This window comes from Bacillus rossius, chromosome 13 (genome assembly GCF_032445375.1).
Source record: "Bacillus rossius redtenbacheri isolate Brsri chromosome 13, Brsri_v3, whole genome shotgun sequence".
NCBI classification, from domain to species: domain Eukaryota; kingdom Metazoa; phylum Arthropoda; class Insecta; order Phasmatodea; family Bacillidae; genus Bacillus; species Bacillus rossius.
The window spans coordinates 14,768,424-14,791,985 of NC_086340.1; the positions used below are offsets into that span (position 1 = coordinate 14,768,424).

The 23,562-nt window shown below is 34.7% G+C and overlaps 1 protein-coding gene across 2 annotated transcripts in view; it reads left to right on the forward strand.

Annotated features, from left to right (window-relative positions):
• The first annotated feature begins 14,315 nt into the window (after positions 1-14,315).
• Positions 14,316-23,562, forward strand: part of LOC134538267 (fatty acid synthase-like) — a 124,503-nt gene continuing 115,256 nt past the window's right edge. The window contains exons 1-2 of one of the 2 annotated variants that reach the window (XM_063379430.1): positions 14,316-14,355; positions 17,065-17,279. In XM_063379430.1, the coding sequence (XP_063235500.1) occupies positions 17,150-17,279 (130 nt within the window). In that variant the 5' untranslated portion in view covers positions 14,316-14,355; positions 17,065-17,149. The remainder of the gene's footprint in view (positions 14,356-17,064; positions 17,280-23,562) is intronic. The other variant, XM_063379431.1, reaches the window with a different exon arrangement.

Consider the following 23,562-nt stretch of genomic DNA (forward strand, 5'->3'; position numbering starts at 1 on the left):
ACATTCATATTTCCTATAATCAATGTTGATTATTTTTCTATACAAAAATGAGAAAAGAACTTGCATAACTAAATATTATGAATTAATTTACAATAACGGTTTGACAACAAATCACATGTTCGTTCTTAGCTCTCGTAGAAAATTAATTCATCATGTAACTTAAAATATACAATAATGGAATGTTATAAAAATCCTGTTATGTATTTATTCTTAAATAAATTCCCAATTTATTCGCTCCTTCTTGATCCCTTTGTTCTTGCTACTCAGACACTGTCAACTGTACTGATTCAGTTAAAAATAATATGTATGTTTTTTGAAGTTGTGATATATTGAATGTCGGAAAAAAATTATAATTAATTAATACAGCAGTTATGACGTCCCTTCCACTCTAAGCATTCATTGTGTGAATTATTTGTGAACTAATATTATATATATAAGAAATGTTGACTATAGTAATTTTACGGAAACATTCTCCATTTAAAAATTCAGTGAGAACATCATCAATCATACTTCACGAATGTTTCTTTGCCACAGTATCCCTAATGTATAATGCCATTCTTAAATTTGTGGGTTTGCATGTAGCGAAGTGATTAGACACTAGGACTCGAGTCATAGGTGACTCAGACTCGGATACCAGATACGCCATCTTGATATCTGTTTTCCATGTTTACCCAGAAATAACTTCCAGTCAAGTGCTGGGACATTTCTTTACAAATGCAAGAAGCCATAGCTGATTCCTTCTCCAATATCCCTGGTTTGGTTCACTGTTTTACCGTCTCTTGTGACACATCTGCGGATCACAAGTGAAATCCAAGCCTATGTGTCTGAAGTACCTTTGCTTCGCCACAGAAGTCTACAGGAAGAACACTCTTGCACAACTCATTACACAGAAAAAAAAAAAATTCTGTACTTTCCAGTTGCCCAGAAATAATTTGTAATACTACAAGAAAGATATTGTAGCTTTGTACAACACATGGCTATGGTTATTTCTGCATATATGAAATACTTTTTTTTTTCAGATAATACTGAATATTTCTTACGAAAGTTGGTGAATTATTTAATATTTTAACTGATGTTTCATTCAAGCATAATTTTTGTTTTAAACCATGAAAAAGACAATCGAATATTCAAAAATGTGACTATTTCGTTGTGTCATGCTTATAATGGGCGCAGTTAATACTGCAGAGCTATTCATGGAACGGTTATCATATAACTTGAACTATTGGAGGTACTGGGACAACATAAAGCATAAATGTCGGGTAAGAATCCGAACGCAGTATTACTGCGAACACTATTTTGTAGTGATACAGTTGATTTCATGTAAATGTACAAATGTACAAATATCTGTAATTTTACGTTAATATTTATGTTCGTGGGTACGTAAATGCTGCATTTCGAATACAAAAAAACCAAACACAATGCAATAGCTGTTACCAGGAGACGAATAAATCATCAAAAAAGCAAAATTTCAGCAAGAAATGTCATAATTATTTAAAGGGTTTGTTTTCTTGAAAGTGACCTTCCTCTTGCTTGTAAGGTTAAATGTGCAAAATTTCATCGAGATCAAAGTAAAACTGTAAAGGTTTTGTATGAGAAATAAACAAATGAAAATTTTCTTCATGTATAATAACTTCTAGGTTTACATAGCATTATACCCAAAACAGTACAGTAAATTAAGTTGCCAAAACTATCAGACGTTACTGCTAGAGACCACACATTTTACTGAACAAGCAATATTAAAAGGGACAGGTAGCCATTTAGGTAATGCTAGGTTTTCAGACATCATGACGAATCTTATAAGATATCCTGATAGGAAAAATCAATTTGTATCCGGTCTCAATGCATCGAGAACAATTGTATTATGTTTTAAGTTGAGATCATGGAGGTATTATTCGATGGTTGTCTGTTCTGAAGTTTTTAAATCAACTGGTTAGCATATGGATAGCAAAACAAATCGTAGCTGTATAAAGAACAATATGCTATAAATGTGGTTAATAGCTTGAAAAGAACTTGCTATGAAGAATCGTCAAGATATCACAATGAAGCGAATATAGCTAAACAAACGTAATACCAACACATCTGCAAGAAACTAGCGTAAAACTTCATTATAACCACAAATTGTTCTGCTATGCAGATAGAGATAAAATAAAAGGGGGGAGTGAGGGTATTAACATGGCAAAGATTGTGCACACCAATACTTATTATCTCCATGGTTGAGATAATGCAGAGGTAGGGCCGGATTTAGACACTGTCAACTGTACTGATTAAGTTAAAAATATTGTGTATGTTTTGTGAAGTGGTGATGTATTGAATGTCGGAAAAAAATATAATCAATACAGCAGTATTCCACTCTAAGCATTCATTGTGTGACTTATTTGTAAACTAATATTATATATATATATATAAATGTTGACTATAGTAATTTTACGGAAACGTTGTCAATTTCAAAAGTCTGAGGCCTCGGGGAAACAGAGGAGCGGAGGCCCCCTGGCCCCAAATTATTTTCCAAATAAAATGAACAATTTTTTTCAGTCGAGTTTTCTAATAAATCATTTATTGTGAAATCAAGTAGATTCTCTTAGTATTTAAAAAAACATACATAAATATAATCGGAGACAAGAATTATATGAAATTTAATTTTAGTGTTAATGAATATTTGTGTTAATATTTAACAATAATATAATCATGTATGTACAAAGTGCTGTAGGTAAAGGTAAAACAGCGAAAAAAGAATATCAAAGGATTTGTGGGGGCCCTCCGTTTGTGGAGGCCCCGGGGCTTTCGCCCCGGTTGCCCTCCCCCTAAGTCCGGCCCTGTGCAGAGGCTGATTTCTGCGGATCCAACCCTCTGTTCGAGCCAGTGCACGCACGAGTCTTCAGCATAACTTGCCGAGCGGAACGAAACGCTAGCTGGTACGTAGTAGGCGTTCGAACCTTGCCTTTGCATTTCCCCGTATGCCTACACAAATTATCAGGAGGTGGCCACGTCTGTGTGATTACATGCTAAGTGTGTGAAGTAGTTTCCCCCCCCCCCCCCCCATCGACTAATACCTCCATGATCTCAACTTAAAACATAATACAATTGTTCTCGATGCATTGAGACCGGATACAAATTGATTTTTCCTATCAGGATATCTTATAAGATTCGTCCTGTCTGAAAACCTAGCATAACCTAAATGGCTACCTGTCCCTTTTAATATTGCTTGTTCAGTAAAATGTGTGGTCTCTAGCAGTAACGTCTGATAGTTTTGGCAATTTAATTTACTGTACTGTTGTGGGTATAATCCTATGTAAACCAAGAATTTATTATACATGAAGAAAAGTTTTCGTTTGTTTGTTTCTCATACAAAACCTTTACAGTTTTACTCTGATCTCGATGAAATTTTGCACATTTAACCTTACAAGCATTGTTCCGCCGTATTGGTTGGACGCCAAAACATCGGCTGAAGTGCAGTGTATGAATTGTTTAAACAGTGAATGTTTTTAACGACGGAGATTCTGACTCATACTTATTAACCATCATCTGAAGCTATCAAAAAGCACTTCCGCAATGTTTTGAGATGAACAGTATAGCGATGGCGAGGTTAAGAAGTGACACATACTATTTCAGAGCATGCCCTCTCTTGACAATTCCTAACTTCATGTAAATTAACAGCCCGTGTTAGCCACATACGACTTTTAACACAGCGAAATTCCAAGCGTAATTAGTTCTTAGCGCATATTTCTTCTCGTGTATTGTGATGCATCTCGTGAAAATGCAAATGTCTTTCCGCAGAAGTTACAAGGATGCCTAGAACTTGTTTTCATCGACGTATCGCAGCTCTTTGCAATTAGTGACGCATTACCAAATGTCTCCAGTCATGATTGAGCCAAATCCCGTCACTTGGTGGAAGATGCACTTTCTTGTCACGTTATGAGATAGTACTGAGATTTTATGCTGTTGTTTCTAGAAAACTGCTTGCAAGATTTCTTTCAGGTGAATTTCATACAATGCAGATTCTTGGCACATTCTGTCATCTCATGACACCGGGCGTTACTATTGTTCGAAAAAAAAAATTGGTTGTCCGTAAAGTCGGTTTACGGACGATAGTTTAACGTGACAACGTCATAACAAAACATTGATGAAATGATTGCATACTTTTAGGAATAAAATTGAATCATTTTTATTGAATTATCACTATTTTGTATATGAATACAAAGAAGGAGTGAAATGAAATCTACAATTTAAATGATAAATTTACTTGTATTTGCACTCATCAATTAAAATATGTTTATTACTTTAACGAAGAGATTATTTTAACTATAACGTTTATACGTGTTTGCTATTTAACTTCTTCCAATCTGTGTTATTCTGTTAAGGATAGGACGATGATAGGAAAAGTAGGAAACTAATGGGTGTGTTTCAAGTTTAATGTGCCTCGGAAAAGTCAAATCGATGGTTGTTCCATCGAGTGGAAGAGAGATAGATGCGGCGCAAGCGTACAATGAGCGTAACGGGACACAACGTAACGGGAAAATGTGCGTAACGGGACACTTTTTCGTGCGTGCAGCCGGCGTTCATCGATTTATTAGACATTGTCACGTCAAAAACATTTTCCGCAGTGATGGCGTCGATGCTCGGAAGATGTCAGTGAACAACTAACTGGTGGTCATCGTCGATGCAGATTGATTCACTAACATCAATGCTGACGATGTCACTGTAGGAATAGAAGTCGGTTTTGCTGATGAAACTGCCTCCATTGAAGTCTTCTGTAAGTTGCGTTGGAGCTGATGACAGTACACCTTGCCCAGTCATTACTATATAATATGCTCTTGAATCTGGAAGTCAAAGCAACTAACATCATAAGTTTAAGTTGGCTTCACGAGGCTACACTTACAAGCATTTGACCACATACAGGCGTTTGGGTACACATTGGGCTACACTTAGCTACACATTGATACACATTTGACGACACCAGGCTACACAATAGCTCCAAACGACTCTAACTGACTATTCACGTGGCTCCTATCAAATAGAACTGGTTCCAATTGGTTCCAGCTGGTTACACACATTGATGTAAATGCCTTCGAATGGCTCCAACTGGTTACAGCTGACTCCAACTGGCTCTAACAGACTATACACATGTTTCCAATTAAATCCAACTGACTCCAACTGGTTACACACACGACTATAAATGACTCCAACTGGCTACAAACATTGTTCAACTGTTTCCTAATGGTTCCAATTGGTTACACACGTAGCTCCAACAGCATCAAATGGCTCCAACTAGTTACAAATGACATCAACTGGCTTTAACAATGCATACATATACAACTACTCATGGTTTCATATTCGACTACGCGCACACTCATTCGTTTTAGCACTTCAATATATTAATTTTATTCTTAATCGAAAACACATCGCTCATAAAATAAAAATAGTTACATTCATACTTCAATTTTGATATGTTTATTTGAAATGAATTAATCTATTCTCACTAAAAACCATGTTCTCAGTCACTAAGGACGGTTTTCTTCAGCCTTAAGTTTTATGTTGGTTTTAAGAGAAATAAAACGATCATTTTTGAAATACAAATATCTTTTTTTTTGTTAATATTCTATACATACAGGTTGTATGAGTCGTTCATTTTAAGGCATTTCTTCAACCAAACGATTTCTGGTACTACTCATGACGTCTAGCATTCTTTTTCAAAGAAAACCATTTGCTCCAGTGACTTCGATAACCTTTCGATACCGCAGCAGACTACAATACAGAAGTTGCCTGGCTTCTGGTTTGTAGCCGCGTCCAAGGCGAATATATCACTGACGTTTCGGTCGACGTTATGATGGCGACTGCAATGTTGACCGAAACGTCGGTGATATATTCGCCTTGGACGCGGCTACAAACCAGAAGCCAAGCAACTTCAACAATGGCCGCGAAAGCCTGCGATCTTTAAAATACAGAATCCATATTAGCTTCTGCAAATTATGACAGATGCATACTGATAGTTTTTAATTGACTTGAGATCCTTAAATAAGATGTTAAATAATTCATCAGCAAACATTAGTTTTCCATTTGAAATGATATATTATAATAGTAGTTTTGCTTTTTTACCGACATACTTCATTTCATGTCATGATGCAGCTAGTGATTGAGCTATAAAAAAATCTCAAAAATTATCCGAATTCAACATGGCCCAAATTACAATGTATATAATAATTCAAGAATCAAATATTTATTGTTTTATTTGTTTCAAAAGAAGTTACTGTGTTTGTGGGTATTAGAATGCTGTCTCAAGATCGCAAGAGAAGGAAGGCTTCACTTGGTCTCAATAAAGTGAGAACTCTACTCGTGTAGTCCCATTTTAAATGATCGCATATTCTAGCTGTACTAAGACACTAAACAATAAAATACAATTTTTTTTTTATTTTTTGCTTTCCACCTGGTTAAAATATGATGTGCTACTGATTTGGTAAAAGAAATTCGCGAAACAAACAAAACTCTCAAAGTAGTCTACTTCAAGTTAAAATAGAAAATCTAATCTACATGGAGGATTTCGAAGTCAGAAATAATTAAGGAACACGGATGAAAACAATGTCAATGTCAACAAAGTCTAGTAAAAGCGAATTCTGGAGTAACCAATTTAGACGATTATATGTATATGTAGTATGCATATGCATAAAACCTAAATAAATATGCCTAGAGTAGAAAATCAATACATACGATAAATGAAAGCGTGGCTTGTCCAGGCATGCCGTTACACTCCGCAACCCTATGGGGGTTGTATGGTACGGTAGCTATAATTTTCCAGGATGTTCGAGAATGTCCCAGAAGGTTCTGGACCTTAGAAGGGTCTTCTGGTTGTTCCAGAATGTTTGAAAATGTTTTAGAACATTCCTGACTGTTCTGGACCATCAAAAAAAAAGGGGGGGGGGGGGAGTTGTCTGTAAAGTCGGTTTACGGACGATAAGTTTACGTGATAACTTCATAAGAAAATATTGATGAAAAATTGCATACTTTTAAATTTTCAAATATTATTTACAGTTTTTGCAATTTTAATTTTAATAATTTGTTTAAATATAATCACGAACAATTAGTTATAAAGCCCGCCTTAACCAGTTTGATATTATAGAAGATTTTCTCGCACGGTGGTTGGCCGGTTCTTGCACGCTCGGCTCAAGCGGAACGTGACACTTTTTCGTGAGTGCAGCTGGCGTTCATAGATTTATGAGACGTTATCACGTCAAAAACTTCCTGATACGGAAGGTTCTAGAAACCGGAAACAAAAGTTCAGAATCCTCTAGAACATTCTTTATACCCATAGAATTATATATATATACTAGCGGACCCAACCGACGTTGTTCTGTTCAAACGTTTTAAATTCGAAAATTTACAGGAAATTTCCCTTAATCTAATCGCAGCGTCATCTGCCAGGTTGAACAGAAATTACTATAATTACTATAAGATACTATAAATGTTATAATGTTATAATTTATTTTACAAACTTATACTTTTATTTTCAAAGAGACATCAATACGTCATAAGTTGCATAGAATAAAATGAGAACTAACAATTTAAAATTGTAGGTTAAGTTGATTGTTATTGAATGCACGTCTATACATAATTAAAAGTAATGAAAAATTGTGTTAAATACTCACTTTGATACTGCACCTTACATATTTTGCACAATGTATATTTTTTATTACATTTTAATATGTAGAATAAAATGAGAACTGACAATATAAATTTGGAGGTTAAGTTGATTGGTATTGAATTCACGTGTATACATAATTAAAATCACGAAAAATCATGTAAAATACTCACTTCAATACTGCACCTCACAATTTTTAATTACACTTTAAAATGTTATTTCAATAAATAATAATATAATAATCTCAATAACCAATTCTATTTTAATTTTACTGTAATAACAGCAATTCATAAAATCCATCCAAAGATTAACAACAACACAAATAAATACACAACACACACATATATATACTGTAAACCTAAACAATTCAAAGATCAACAATTTATAAATAAAAAATTAATTAAATAAACATTTTCCAGTGGACCAAATTGTGAATCTAAACCATCCTCGAATCCCCGTGAACTCACACAAAAAATTTCATCAAAATCGGTCCAGCCGTCTAGGAGGAGTTCAGTGACATACACACGTACACAAGAAATATATATATAAAGATATATATATATATAAGAAATACCACCCCCATCCTCCGTTCCCACCCCTGATACCAGAATTTTGGTACTTCTTGAAGAAATCTGTCATTCTTGACTTTCAAAATGAGTGGAAAATTACAATCGACGCCTCTCTACAGTTTTATTTGCACTTGGTGAAATTTTCCACGGGTTAATTAGGATCAAAATAAGAGAAAATAACTGTCTAACTGAGATTTTGGAAAAATCATTATGTCTTTTACTATAAGTGAAGCCTCTCCACTCTGCGCAAAGCCTAGGAAACGCAGGTACGTAAGCTAGTGATACTATAAACATGTATATATCCGTAGGTACATATTAAGTATTATATACTGGGCCGTCGAGATAAACCAAGAGTCCGGAGGGTAACAGTTTTGTCTGGCCCCCTCCCCATTACTTGATGTACGACTTTCCAAACACCACATTAAAAAAAAAAAAAAAATGGGTGTGCCTACTTTTGTACGCGCATTTGCAGTTATACTTACTTCGCATAATAAAAGGCTAACTTTAATTTTGCATGCAAATAATTAATAGAAATTAATTAAAGGATGGGAGTAATATTATAAATACGGTTAGTAAAATACTAAGCCAATCAAATTTAAAAAAAAATCTAAATTAATACTCAGTGTTAAATATTACTATAACACATGTACAAAATTATTTTTTTTTATTTGTAAAATAACCAAGTTAAATTTTAATTAATAATGATAAATAAAAATTGTTTAATTGAAATTATATATTAAATAAAAATATAATAAATTATAATGCAAATAAATTATGCATACGGGAATGTAACCTCACTTATATAAATACACTTGAAAAAGTTAATAAACAATATTTATATTACTAATATTCACAATAAATAAATGTGTGTAATATTTTTGACCAGTATTCGATATAAATATCTAAAGTATATGATTTAAAAGCACATATAAAATATTTAATTGTATGTAAACATTTGTCGCATGTTGCGCGCGAATCGTAAAAATTCATTCTGGTCACTTTTACATAACGCACTTAAAGAAGTATAACTTAACTTCACTGAAATAAATAAACTTGAAAACATACTTGAAAAGGTTATAAACAAAATTTATATCCATAATGTTCACAATAAATAATTTTTTTTAATGATATGGAGCAGTATTCAATAGTATTAAGAACACGGGAGACACGGCCATGACACGCATTGGGTAACGGAGCGGCCTTGTGGCCTTGCACGGCCACTGACGTCACATGCATACCTTCGGGTGCATACCCGGCCTCGCCACTTCCTGCCCCCGCACCCTCCTTCCTCGGCGCTGTTATCTATCCCTTAGTGGTCTGGGAATTCCGCGGGCTTGCAGAGGCCACCGCGTGGAGTGGCGCGAATAGGCGCCACTGTTCTGGATACTTCGAGCGACGGGTCAGCCCGGGATGACGCGACGCGTCACAAACACTCCAGTCACTTCCAGAAAGACGGCCGAGGAGTATACAAGTGGAGACAACAAGACAGAACAAGGCATAATCTGAAAATAATATTTATGATTTTAGAGAAGTACTTCTGCTCTATGAAATTACCAACATATTTATTCTAAAAATTGCCCTATATTATCACAAGGAGGACTGCCCGTATCCATCAGTTACATAGGTAGAATATGTAATATCAAGTTCATGTTTTTGACCAAAATTTTTTTTGCATCACTGCAAAATTGTAAGCATGGATAAATTATTTCATAACTTTAGAGTTTTCCAAAAAAAAAAAAAAAACATACACATTAGCATTATTTTCTACGTGAGAAAATACTTTTTTCCAGAATTGAGAGAAAAGCAGTGTCTAAGGGGGTGTCTCCCATTTCATGTCATGATTTTATATTTATATTAATCACTGATAAACTTTTAGACTTTTTCAATTGTTTAAATTTCACGAAATTAAAAATATATACAGCGCATACTTTTTGCATAATTAGCTGCCAAAGTTACATTTTTAACGTTTTTGGGTTGTACAAATAAGGAGAATTTAATTTATTGCAGAACTGAAACTTTTTAGGTTTAACTTCAATCCCACTGGATACTTCAAGAAATAGTTTGAATATATTTCAGAAAATAATAATTAATTTTACCTGGCATTTCAGAATTCTAAAATTTGTTATGATTTTGACAGCCAAGAAACATTGAAATGAGTTTTTGTGATAGAAATGCAAACCATATCATGAAGTATCCAGTGGAATTGCAGTGAAACCTTAATAAAAAAAAAAAAAAAAAAAAAAAAAAAGTTCTGAAATAAATTAGTTTCCTTATTTGTACAACCCAAAAACGTTAATAATGTAACTTTGGCAGCTAATTATGCAAAAAGTATGCGGTGTATATATTTTTCATTTCGTGAAAGTTAAACAAATGAACAAGTCTATAAGTGAACATAAAATCTGAACCTGAAATGGGAGGCACCCCCTTGACAGGGCTGAGTTTAATTAATCGTCTTCTACAATATTTGCTACAGTTCACAGGAATTAAGTCCACATAGAAACAGTTTTTTTTTGGGGGGGGGGTGTAGGTTAGTTTAGATTACGTTAGGTTATCGTAACTTAAATGAAAGGTTGGTTCAGTTAGGTTAGCGTTTTTAAAAGTACTCTATGACTGTAAAATATGTACGTCCTTGCAACATGGAGTTTTTTCACAAGCAATCGACCAACTTCGGACAATTTCGGAACTGTTCGGGTTAGACTCTCATACCTGTGAACTGTATGCTTCCCGTGAGTCAAGCTGTACGTTCTGCACAGCATGTACTACGTCTTACAAATCAAGTAGGCCTATGCATTTATCTATCATTCTTACGCTGATACTGAAAACGTGCGTGATTTCAGGATGTAGTTAATTATACCACAACTGTATGATGAAAAATAATCGCTGTAAGTTTGGCACTTCAACAATTCGCACACCACTACATTTTCTACCCAAATGTTTAACCTTCCATGAATTTTAAAGCCATGTTCTAAATAATACAAGCTTGATGATTAGGTTTAAGTTGTTAAGGAAGGTAAATAAGTTTTCGCACAAAAGTATAAATAACACTTCAAGTATTTAAACTAAGCAGGCCGATTGATAAAATATGCAAACATGTTACAAATACGTTTAATCGTAACGCCATCTGTTAAAACTTAGATATAAAACCACACGTGAGGGTTTGGGGGCGCAGCAACAAACAAGCGAGAACGAGTACACTTACAATACGAAACTTGGACTCAAAATGTAACGTAGAATACTTTAAAATAATCCCGAGCACGATAAATATGTACGCAAATTGTGTTTTCAACTACATTTCTGGACGCGAATCACACGTAGTTCCCGCATCCGCCGCTAGAATTCGCTGCCGGAGCAGCTACGTCGACTATCGAATCATTCAATTTGAAGATGAAATTTTAAACTACAGACTGAAACGGCTCTGATAAAAGCGGGGAAAAAAACCCTTGAAAAATATTAAGCCCCAGCAATGGACCAAATTTGATTAAAATACTGCCCATTTAGTAAAAATTAACTGAACGGTTAAACTGTGCCATCCGCCACAGATGGCATCACCGTTATTACAAATTTCCATTCCAGTCACGAAATTTCTCCTATCAAATGTCGTTTACCGAAAGGTAAGATGACACACATAAAAAATTTGTAAACATTAATGAATGGCTGTCGCTATGTGTGGTGCACATGCAATGGCCAGAAATAGTCTATATACAATTTTTTTTTGTCGCTTGGACGAAACCGCATGTTAGCAAAAACGCGATATTTTTCTATAGCAACACGTCCATCGCGCTATCCTGGAATCACAAATGGCGCGGCGGGCGTGAGGATACACTGTTAAAAATTTCCACCTTTTTTACGAAGAAGACCGGTTACAAATTATCCAGAGATCTTCGTAAATTTACGTCCCTCTTCGTTAATTTACGGACACTGAGATAACTTTCTTTGAACATGAAAACAAAAGAATTTTCTTGGTGTATTAAAAAACCTTTCATAAACTTGTTAAATACACGCTTCATTAATCCAACTCATATTTTACGATTACCAATTTAGAAATGTAAATATTTGTCATCATAGATTAGGCAAAAGAGCACTGAGTGCTGGAGTGTCTTGTTGTATATACCAATGCTGTAAAGTGAAATATGTGAATAATAAAAGCCTATTGAATTGAAATTGAATTGTCCACATGTTAGTTTATCTTTGTTTGGAACGAAACATACAACTCTGAAATAAAATACGACGTAGTTACTAAGAAGATTCAGTTACGAAGCATTTTTCGTTTGTTATGCGTCAATTATTCGTTGGAAATTCCCTAAGGATAGGTACTGTAATTTCTAACAGTGTATGGACGCAAATGTTATTCTAACCAATCGCGTTTGACATAACCGTGACGCCAGCGCGACAAAAATGGTGGCCGCGACAGTCTTCCCGATTAATTTTTGGATCACGTGCGTGTTTGGGAAATTTATTTAACCAGTAAGTGCTATGCTTCGCTCCCAGGCCATGAGCCATTGTTGCATTAGTGTTTGAATTTCTAATAAGGACGTATCCAACTCAATACCAAAGGTTTGAAAATGGGAGGAGCGTTCATCTAGTTCTTATGATTTCTTAGAGATGATGCAGTGACTATATTTCGTAATTACGTAGAGACTCGATTAACCGAATCAATGTGGACCGCGGAAATTTCCGATAAGCACAATCCCGGTAAACGCGGATGGAATAAGAAAAACGAATCGGTTTTCAGTTAGTCCAGAAGTATCATTTTGCGGGGTGATGCTTTTCCCAACTTTTCTTCAGCGTATGTTCTTTCACGTCATTCCAAGATTCGCCCAACGAATAACTGTCATATTTTCGTTAGGATTTTGTAGGTCCTCGAGCAAATTTTACAACAGTCTTGGCCGGTAATGACACTTAAAGTTGGCTCTGATAATCCGGAAACTATGTTAATCGAAGCTCGATTAATCGAGTCTACTGTAGTTTCTTTCACATAGTTGAAATACCAACAACACACATTTAAATGGAATTTTCAGTAATTTGTTATATATTTTTTCCTTACACATACGTACATACTTACTTACATAAAAGAGGATAGGGTAGCATTACCCCCTGCCAACCCGCATGTTTTTTTTTAATGAATACGCCATCGCTATAGATATTACATAAAGCCAATTTTTTTTAAATGTTGCACAGTTGAAATTTTTCTTTTTCAATTTACGAAGAACGCTGGTTACAAATTATCCGGGGATCTTCGTAAATTTACGGACACGGAGTTCGCTTATTTTGAACACGAATCAAGAATAACATTCCTGGTACATTAAAAAAAATTGGTTGTCTGTAAAGTCGGTTTACGGACAATAGTTTAACGTGACAACGTCATAACAAAACATTGATGAAATGATTGCATACTTTTACGAATAAAATTGAATCATTTTTATTGAATTATCACTATTTTTGTATGGATACAAAGAAGGAGTGAAATGAAATCTACAATTTAATTGATAAATTTACTTTTATTTGCACTCATTAATTCAAATATGTTTGTTACTTAACGAAGAGATTATTTTAACTATAACTTTTATAAATGTTTGCTATTTAACTTCTTCCAATCTGTATTATTCTGTTAAGGATAGGACGATGATAGGAAAAGTAGGCAACGAATGGGAGTGTTTCAAGTTTAATGTGCCTCGAAAAAGTCAAATCTATGGCTGTTCCAATCGAGTGGAAGAGAGACAGATGCAGCGCAAGCGTACAATGAGCGTAACGGGACACAGCGTAACGGGAGAATGTGCGTAACGGGACAATTTTTCGTGCGTGCAGCCGGCGTTCATCGATTTATTAGACGTTGTCACGTCAAAAATGTTACATTCTTTGCTTGAAAAATCGCTTGAAACACCCTGATCGGATCGAATAAGTTTCACGTCCAGAAAAAATAAAAGAAAGGACAACTTGGGACTTTGGTTTGGTGGCCACGAGGTAGCGGTCGCATTCTTAATCAGTCTGACCTTCTTTGTTTCGAAGAGGTTAACACGAAACGGCGGGCGATCCTTGATTAATGCGTGACGTACTATTCGGGGCAGGAAGTGCGAAAGACAGTTCTTAGTGACGGCAACAGCAATGCTGGTGTTACACAGCTCGTTGTCGCAGTGAGGCATGTTCATCCCCGAGGTGGTAAGTACTCTAGATATCTCACTGTTCAACCGAATTCACATTCACACAGGAAAAAAAAAAGAAGGGGGTTGTCTGTAAAGTCGGTTTACGGACGATAATTTTACGTGATAACGTCATAAGAAAACATTGATGAAAATATTGCATACTTTTAAATTTTCAAATATTATTTACAGTTTTTTTGTAAATTTAATTTTAATAATTTGTTTAAATATAATCACGAACAATTAGTTATAAAGCCCGCCTTAACCTGTTTGATATTATAGAAGATTTTCTCGCACGGTGGTTGGCCGTTTCTTGCACGCTCGGCTCAGGCGGAACGTAACAACGAGTCATGCTTTTTCGTGCGTGCAGTCGGCGATCATCAATTTATAAGACGTTATCACGTCAAAAAAAATTTTTTCCGTACTTTTAACAAAATAAAATTCATTTGGAAACCAGTTGCCAAGAAATAGTTTTTTTAATACCACAAGAAAGATATTGTAACTTTGTGCAACACATGGCTATGGTTATTTTTGTATATATGAAATACGTTTTTCCAGATAAAACTGAGTACTTTCGAAAATTTGTGCTTAATTTTATATTTTAATCGATGTTTCATTCAAACATTTTTTTTTTTAAACCATGGAAAAGATATTCAAAGCTATATAAAGAGAAAGCTATTTAGGGAATGGTTTACAAATAAATTTAACTTTTGGAGGTACTGGGACAATACAAATTCCCGGGTAAGAATCCGAACTCAGTATTACTGCGAACACTTTTTGTAGTGATACAGTTGTGCTCATGTAAATGTACACATTTATACATATCTGTAAGTTTGCTTGATTATTTCTGTTTAATTTACAAAACAATTCACTTTAGTCTATTAAAATTACTTGTGTGTATGTATATTTACATTCTGTAAATTTATAATATATACATATATGTATATGTATTATACATATTATATATATATTATTTAGTTTAAAGTCTGTACCGGAATTCGACGTCAAGCCGAGAACGGTTTATATGTTATTTAATGACGGTTCTGAAAAGAAAAAAAAAACAGAAAAACAGCTCATATTTTCGAGTTATAAGTAGTTTTTTTTCTTCAAAGTTTTAAAATATTTCCGGCGTAAGCTTATATATATATATAAGATTTTTTCATTATTGTGTAACAAAAATAAACTAGTGTCATATGGAATTTTGTAGTTCACAGTATCTAATATTTTGGCGTAGGATTGAGATTTCAAAACTATTGGGAAAAAGGGCGGGGACAGAAAACTAACATCGAAAACTTTCACAATTATTTATACAGAACCGTTATTAATTAGGCTATTAACGGTTCTCACCTTATGCGCACACATACAAAGAATCGTGATTATGATGTGGGAAAACAAAAAATGAATTAAGGCCTACACGCTCTTCTAAAGAAAGTTTTTTTTAAAAAGGGTTGATTTGTCGCGTAGTCTGTCATATAAACAAATAATTATGACTTTTCTTAGTGCTTCCTACATTTATGTAGGTACCTATTTGTTTCTCGTAGAGATAGACACAGCAATAATATCAGATATGATATAGCTACTACACATACTCACCTACCTATTAATATAATGACAAACCAAAGAAAATCAGTCGGGGTTGCCATTGCCATCTCTGTTCCCAATTTCAATTTAAACATAGCAGTATAGAAAATATATTATGTGTCTCGTAGACAGGCAGAAATTTATATCAATTAAAGACAACATTTATTTGCTTAATCCAACACAATTTAAATTAGTCACAAACTCGTAAAACTGCAAAATTTTAGTTCATTTCGTAGCAGGAAATGGCTGTTCCGACGGATTTTCTTGGGGTTGTCATTATATTAATAGGTAGGTGAATATGTGTAGTACGTATATTTGATATTATTACTGCCTATATTTCTACGATGAACAAATAAGTACTTAAAGGTAGGAAGCATTAAGAAAAGTCATAATTAGTTGTTTATATGACAGACTTCGCAACAAATCAACCCTTTTTAAAATTATTTTTATATTTATCTTTCTTTACGTTACGGGTTTTTTTTCAATAATTTTATTTAATTCTTTTTATATTTCAACGTTTACATCCGTCATGAAATTTTTTACAAATTTTTTTTGATTTGGCTTTTTATTTTATAATTAAATATCGATTCGAGAGCAACTTTTTCTTGAATTGCAACCTTGAATCAACAAAAATTACGTCGGTGATATGTTTTTTTCCCCCACAGTAACAACTAGGCATTAGACATCTTCCCAATTAAGATTAGTTTACGACTGAGTACTCACAATTAACGGTAAGAATTGGTTATGTCCTTCAAATGCGACTGATATATGAGTGTAATATTTTAGGATTGTGTATCAATAATCCATTACACACTATACCCATAGTATTACTTATTTTAAGGACATGGCTAATTCTTAATGATAGTTCTTAAGCACTCAGTTGTAAACTGGCCTTTAGCCAAGCCAAAATGAATGGTCAAATCTGTAAGCGGAAAATTCGTCTAAATATTTTTGTTAATGGTTTGTTATTTTTTACCAGTAATAGTCATATTGTTATGTTGTGCTGGGAAACAATATTTAAATTATTTATTTAAATATCTGCATTAGGTAGTGTTTGTGATTTATCAGTCAGCAATGCCTTCAGGTGAATATGTACGTAAATGAAATTGGTGAAGTAAAAAATACGAAGGTTTTTGTTTGCTTTTAGGTGGCGTGAAAACTATAGACGACCTCGTGGAGGAAGTTGGTCCAACATTCTTTCATTTGATAAATTTTTCTCCAGCTCTAAGGAAATGAAGGACAGTGTCGTGATATCTGGTATCGCCGGCCGTCTACCGGAATCTAACAACATCGAAGATTTTAGCAGCAAGCTATATGCGGGCGTGGACTTCATCACTGACGATGGCAGAAGGTGGACTCCTGGTAACTATGTCTGCAATTGCTCGTAATTACCTGTTCTTACATTACCATCATCCGCCAGTACGTACAAGCCATTTTTGCCTTCACTGCTAATGTCTTTCATGAGTAGGCTGTGGTTCTTAAAACTTCGTTAGATTAAAAAAAAATTGGTTGTCTGTAAAGTCGGTTTACGGACGATAGTTTAACGTGACAACGTCATAACAAAACAGTTATGAAATGATTGCATACTTTTATGAATAAAATTGAATCATTTTTATTGAATTATCACTATTTTTGTATGGATACAAAGAAGGAGTAAAGTGAAATCTACAATTTAATTAATAAATTTACTTTTATTTGCAATTATTAATTCAAATATATTTATTACTTTAACGAAGAGATTATTTTAACTATAACTTATATAAATGTTTGCTATTTAACTTCTTCCAATCTGTGTTATTCTGTTAAGGATAGGACGATGATAGGAAAAGTAGGAAACGAATGGGAGTGTTTCAAGTTTAATGTGCCTCGAAAATGTCAAATCTATGGTTGTTCCAATCGAGTGGAAGAGAGATAGATGCGGCGCAAGCGTACAATGAGCGTAACGGGACACCGCGTAACGGGACAATGTGCGTAACGGGACACTTTTTTCGTGCGTGCAGCCGGCGTTCATCGATTTATTAGACGTTATCACGTCAATAAAAGATATTTGAAGTTCGATAATACATAATTCGTCTAGTTATGTTGACCCGAGACAATGTATCTGAATGAACCTAAAGATTTTAGAAAAATACGGTGATAGATTTAGGATGATTTTCAGGCAGCCAGAGTAATATTTTGGAGAAAAAAAAATGCCGGTTGTTCGTCAAAGGCCCCGTTTACTTGAGCTCACATGCGTTGTGAAGAGCTTCAGGAAAAACAACACAATATGAAAACTACTCGAGATATCCGAGTGGGGTCTGTTTACGAGAAGCATTTAAAAATTCGCTGAGGCCCGATAAGTAGTTTTGTTTCCATATTAAGTTTTTAAACTGTGTTTTTATAAGACGCAAAATGTTTCAAAGGCGTGTTATTAGATTAAATTTTAGGCATAAAATCACCAGTGCAGATTCTTGAAAGCACTTAAGAGACTTGCATTACATATTTATCTTCATTTCTTCTCCATATAATGTTACAGTCACAGATCAAATTTCTAAGTTGCCCTATGAACGACGAAAAGATGCGCGCGAGTCCAGGGGGTTTATTCTAAGTTTCCAGCGTTTTCTATCGGAACATTTCGATATCGATTCCGACATAAAGCTGTTTGGCCGATCGGCAACACACGGTTCCGAACGATCGTAATCGAAAGGTACTGAAATTGCTATTCTAAACGCGGTATCGTTACGAGGCCTAACTATCTCGGCAAAGTTCGGGTTACGATTTCCCACTCTACAATTTTTCTGGCAGCGAAGATGAGATTTGAAAACTGCAACATAACAACAAAAAATACTTCATATTTCTAACAAATTTATAAATAAAAACACAGAGTTTATAAGACAGTATACTTTCCAGATGTTTCAATGTTGATAAAAGTATTTATAAAAATCTTAAGTAATTTTAAAAGTGCTCGAGCAAGCGAAAACATGTTTATTTCTTAAATTATTTTTACGGGTTATTTGGTGTGAAATGTTTAGAGTTGTTTGCACGTGGTCGGTCATTGTATTATTGAAATAATGGCTGCTCGGGGATCTCGTGTGAGTGAGAGGCAAATTAAAATGTTGGTTTATTTTATGGAGGAGCACCCCGAATTCTTGCGGAGAAAATTTTCATCGAATTTCACGACTGCAACAAAATACACACGCTGAGTTATTGTTGAAACTTTTGATATCTGAAACAGGCGAATAAATTATGAATATGAATTTTGGAAGTTGGGTTATTTTTCAATTTACTTGCATAAAATCTTCGTTATAATATTGTTATTATAGAAAGAACGTCTTTACATTCCCACTTAGTTATTATGTATCTGGAGCACTAAAAAAAAACGGAATGCATTTCTTTTACTTATATACGTCATATCAAATCATTCCATAAAACGGCATTGTGATATGTATATGGTTAGAAGTAGCTTCCATATGAAGAAATACTTTCGTGACTTTGGGGCGTATTAAAATAGTTGGCCTAACAGTAACTAGATGGCAGGGATTGCGGAAGTGCGAGGCAGTAGCGCGCAGCGGCCGGTAGAACTACTGCAACACTTTATCGGAATTAAGTTTCGCGTCTATTACCGTTTCCTGAGTGGTAACAGTAATTATTGAAGATATTTGTACATGTATTATGGATCAATATTTTATTCATAGTAAATGTACAAATATCTTCAGTAATTACTGTTACCACTTGGTAAACAGTAATGGACGCGAAACTTAATTCCGATTAAGTGTTGTAGGAGTCCTATTCGCCGCAGCGCGCGCTACTGCCTCGCACACCCGCAAGCCCTGCTGCCCTCTCGTGACTGTTAGGTCAACTACTTGAATGTTGAAGAGGACCCCAAAAACATACATATGCAATGCTACTGCGAAAAAATTTCCTTTTACAAAATATTAAACACAATTGACTCCTACGTAAAATATCGTAAATATAGATCACGCCCAAAAATGTACTATTTTCGACCATGTATAACTATTTGTGTACACATAAATCATGCATCCTCCATGATTTCAACTGGCTGCTAATTCCCGATCGGCAAAGGCTTTTCGACAGCAATTGTATACTCGAAACATACCGATCGTTGGCTTCCGAGAATCGAAAGGTTCCGAGTTGATGAAAGTAACTTAGAATACCATATTGTAGAAAGCTTCCGATAATCGTGGAATCACGATCGGAAACTTTTTTCCGAGAAACTTAGAATAAACCCCCAGAGCCTTGCGCTTAGAGGCGACACCGCGGTAGAAGCACCAGCGAGCGTCGCACTTATCATCCCGCCTCACTAACACAGATACACCCCTGACTAGGTGGACCCTTAACCCACCCTGAATATTCCTGAAGTCACCCACGGCCCAGCTCAATTCCTGAGGGCGATTGAGCCAAGTTAAGAACTTTCGAAATCAAAATTAAACTCCAGAGATAGTTTTTTCATACCTTTATCGTTTAAAATATATCTTCTTCGTCATAAATTAATAAAGATTGGTGCCTACAAAGTTTATGATATCCGATGTTATTGATTCTTGGTGTCATTTGCTCGGATTGATGACCTAATAAAAAAAAATTCGAGACTCGTTTTAATACGTAAGTTTACTCTGACGTGATTGAGGTGGGAAAACAATAAACAAACATTTTAACAAAAAAAACCGACTTCAAAATAAACAATTCCAACACAAAATAATATGCACTAAAAAGTAAAAAAATAATTGTGTATTCTTCTACAACTTAATAATCAAATTACTTTTTCTACTCATCAATATGTATGTACGATCTATGTGTTTACCACGCAAGAAGGTAGGTAGGTACCAACCCACTTCAAATATAACTCATCAACACATACCTATGAATAACAAACAATGATCAAAATGTTTTATAGAGTTCTCCTAAGTAAAATGAAATGAAAAATATTAGACTACTTAAAAGTCAATCAAATTATTACGATAATATAATGTAGTTACAATTATTGTTATTTTTGGAGTCGGTGTCAGCCAAGTATGCTAGTTTATTTGTTTTAATATACAACGGCAGCGAAAAGTAGGAACATATTCTTTGCACAAACCTTGATGACGTAACGTCAGTCGACAAAGCACACAAAACTAATCAACTATTTTTTTCCCCCAAAGCAAAATCATAAATGTTTAGATACTCGTGAGTATTTGTGTAAAACTCATGGAGGTAATAGTCTAGACTCTTACCTCCATGGTAAAACTACGTCACAAGCCCTCTCTGTATATAGTTTGTTTAGCCCTCTCCCTTGCACGCTCGGACATTTCGGAACGTGGCACATTTTCGTGCGTGCAGCCGGCGTTCATCGATTTATAAGACGTTATCACATCAAAAAATATTTCTTAAAATATTATCTTATTGTTATTGTTAGGTATATTGTAGTGTTTCCTTGGCTGACACCGACTCCAAAAATAACAATAATTGTAACTACATTATATTATCGTAATAATTTGATTGACTTTTAAGTAGTCTAATATTTTTCATTTCATTTTACTTAGGAGAACTCTATAAAACATTTTGATCATTGTTTGTTATTCATAGGTATGTGTTGAGTTATATTTGAAGTGGGTTGGTACCTACCTACCTTCTTGCGTGGTAAACACATAGATCGTACATACATATTGATGAGTAGAAAAAGTAATTTGATTATTAAGTTGTAGAAGAATACACAATTATTTTTTTTACTTTTTAGTGCATATTATTTTGTGTTGGAATTGTTTATTTTGAAGTCGGTTTTTTTTGTTAAAATGTTTGTTTATTTTTTTCATTTTTAGGGACTCTGAAGTACACTAACTAATTTGTCTGAATATGGGTAGACCTACTAAACGTGCTGATCAAATGAGAAAGCGCCGTTTAAAGGAAACAAACGAAGTCAGGGAGAAACGCCTATCTAAACAAATGAAATCTACATCGAGGACAATCTCAAAAGAGACATGTGAAGAACGCAAAAATAGACTTTCGAAAATGTGGCTTTACACAGAAAAAGTTTTGAACAGGGAAAATATAGAAAAACGTAGTCATCGTCTCGGCTTGATCAACGATCGTCTATCTAATGAGACGGAGGGGCAACGAGCAAAACGTATCAGCTTGATCCACGATCGCCTATCCCAAGAGACGGAGGAACAACGTACCCACCGTCTCGGCTTGATTCACGATCGCCTATCCCAAGAGACGGAGGAGCAACATGCCCACCGACTCGGCTTAATCCACAATCGTCTATCTAATGAGACGGAGGAGCAACGTGCCCACCGACTCGGATTGATTTACGAGCGCTTATCAAACGAAACACCTGAAACTCGTTCACTTCGACTTAGTAGAATGCGACAAGTCACTAATGTTTGTAGGGATATAACAAATGAACAAGCTTTTGAAGAGGCTATTAATATTTTCGCTGATGTACCATGTGCCGTTTGCAAAAAAACTCTATATCCAAAACAGCGTTCCAAATTACCAGCAAGTTTGTATAGTACATTATTACCTGAAGAACTAATTAATTTAGGTACAATAACTACCTGCACACGCTGTTACAATAATATTAGAAAAAGGAAAATTCCAGCAACTGCATATTGGAATAATATGATGCCTGCAGAAGTACCACATGAACTAGCAAATTTGACAAGTGTTGAAGAAAGGTTTTTAAGTCGAATTACACCATTTTTAAAGATTGTTAAACTTAATAACCGGTTCAGTCAAAATTGGTGTAAAGGTCAAGTAATTTTATTTGCAAAGGATGTTGTGGAAATAGCTGAACAGTTACCACTGACACCACATCAAGCTGGTAAATATAAATACAGGTATGAAGTGTTTTTTTTAATAATAATATATGTTAATGTGCTTCTTCATTATACAGATCATTATAGATTCATGTACCAGTATCGGCCCGTGTTAGTCGTGTCTTATCTGTGTCTTGAAGAACTACCTCTTGAAGTCACGTTTAACCAAATTAAATGAAATTAAAATAACAAACTTAAAAAAAAATGTTGCTATTGCTAATTAGCGCCATGGCAGGCTCCTAAGAATTGAAGAGTTCCGTTACTTTGTCATGGATCCCATGATCAGAACCTAACCAAACTCTCATTAAAATACCCTTGAAGTACGTCTTTTCCAATAAAAAAAAAATTATCGAAATCGGTTGGCGTGATATTGAGTTATTCGTCCTTTTGTCGCGCACACATTTAATGAAAATTTAAGACTTATATGGTTTTCTCATGGATGCCATTGTCAGAACTGGACCAAATTTAAATGGGACCACACTGGAAGCACCAGCTTTCAAATGAAAAAGAATCATCAAAATCGGTTCACCCAGTCGAACGTACTGAGGTAACAAACATAAAAAAAAAAAAACATACAGTCGAATTGATAACCTCCTCTTTTTTTTGAAGTCGGTTAAAAAAAAATGAATTAAGGCTTACGCGCTCTTCTAAAGAAAGCTTTTTAATGGTTAATTTCACATTAGTTACAATGGTAGGAGTAGTTTCGTGAATGGAAAGGAAATGTGTAACAAAGTTGCTGCCGTCTGAGGCGGATGGAGCGAACCAAAGTTCACAAAGCCAAAGGGAAACTTTAAAGTATTATCTGTTAATTGAATTTTAACAAGATGGCCTATATTTAAATACAATTCCTT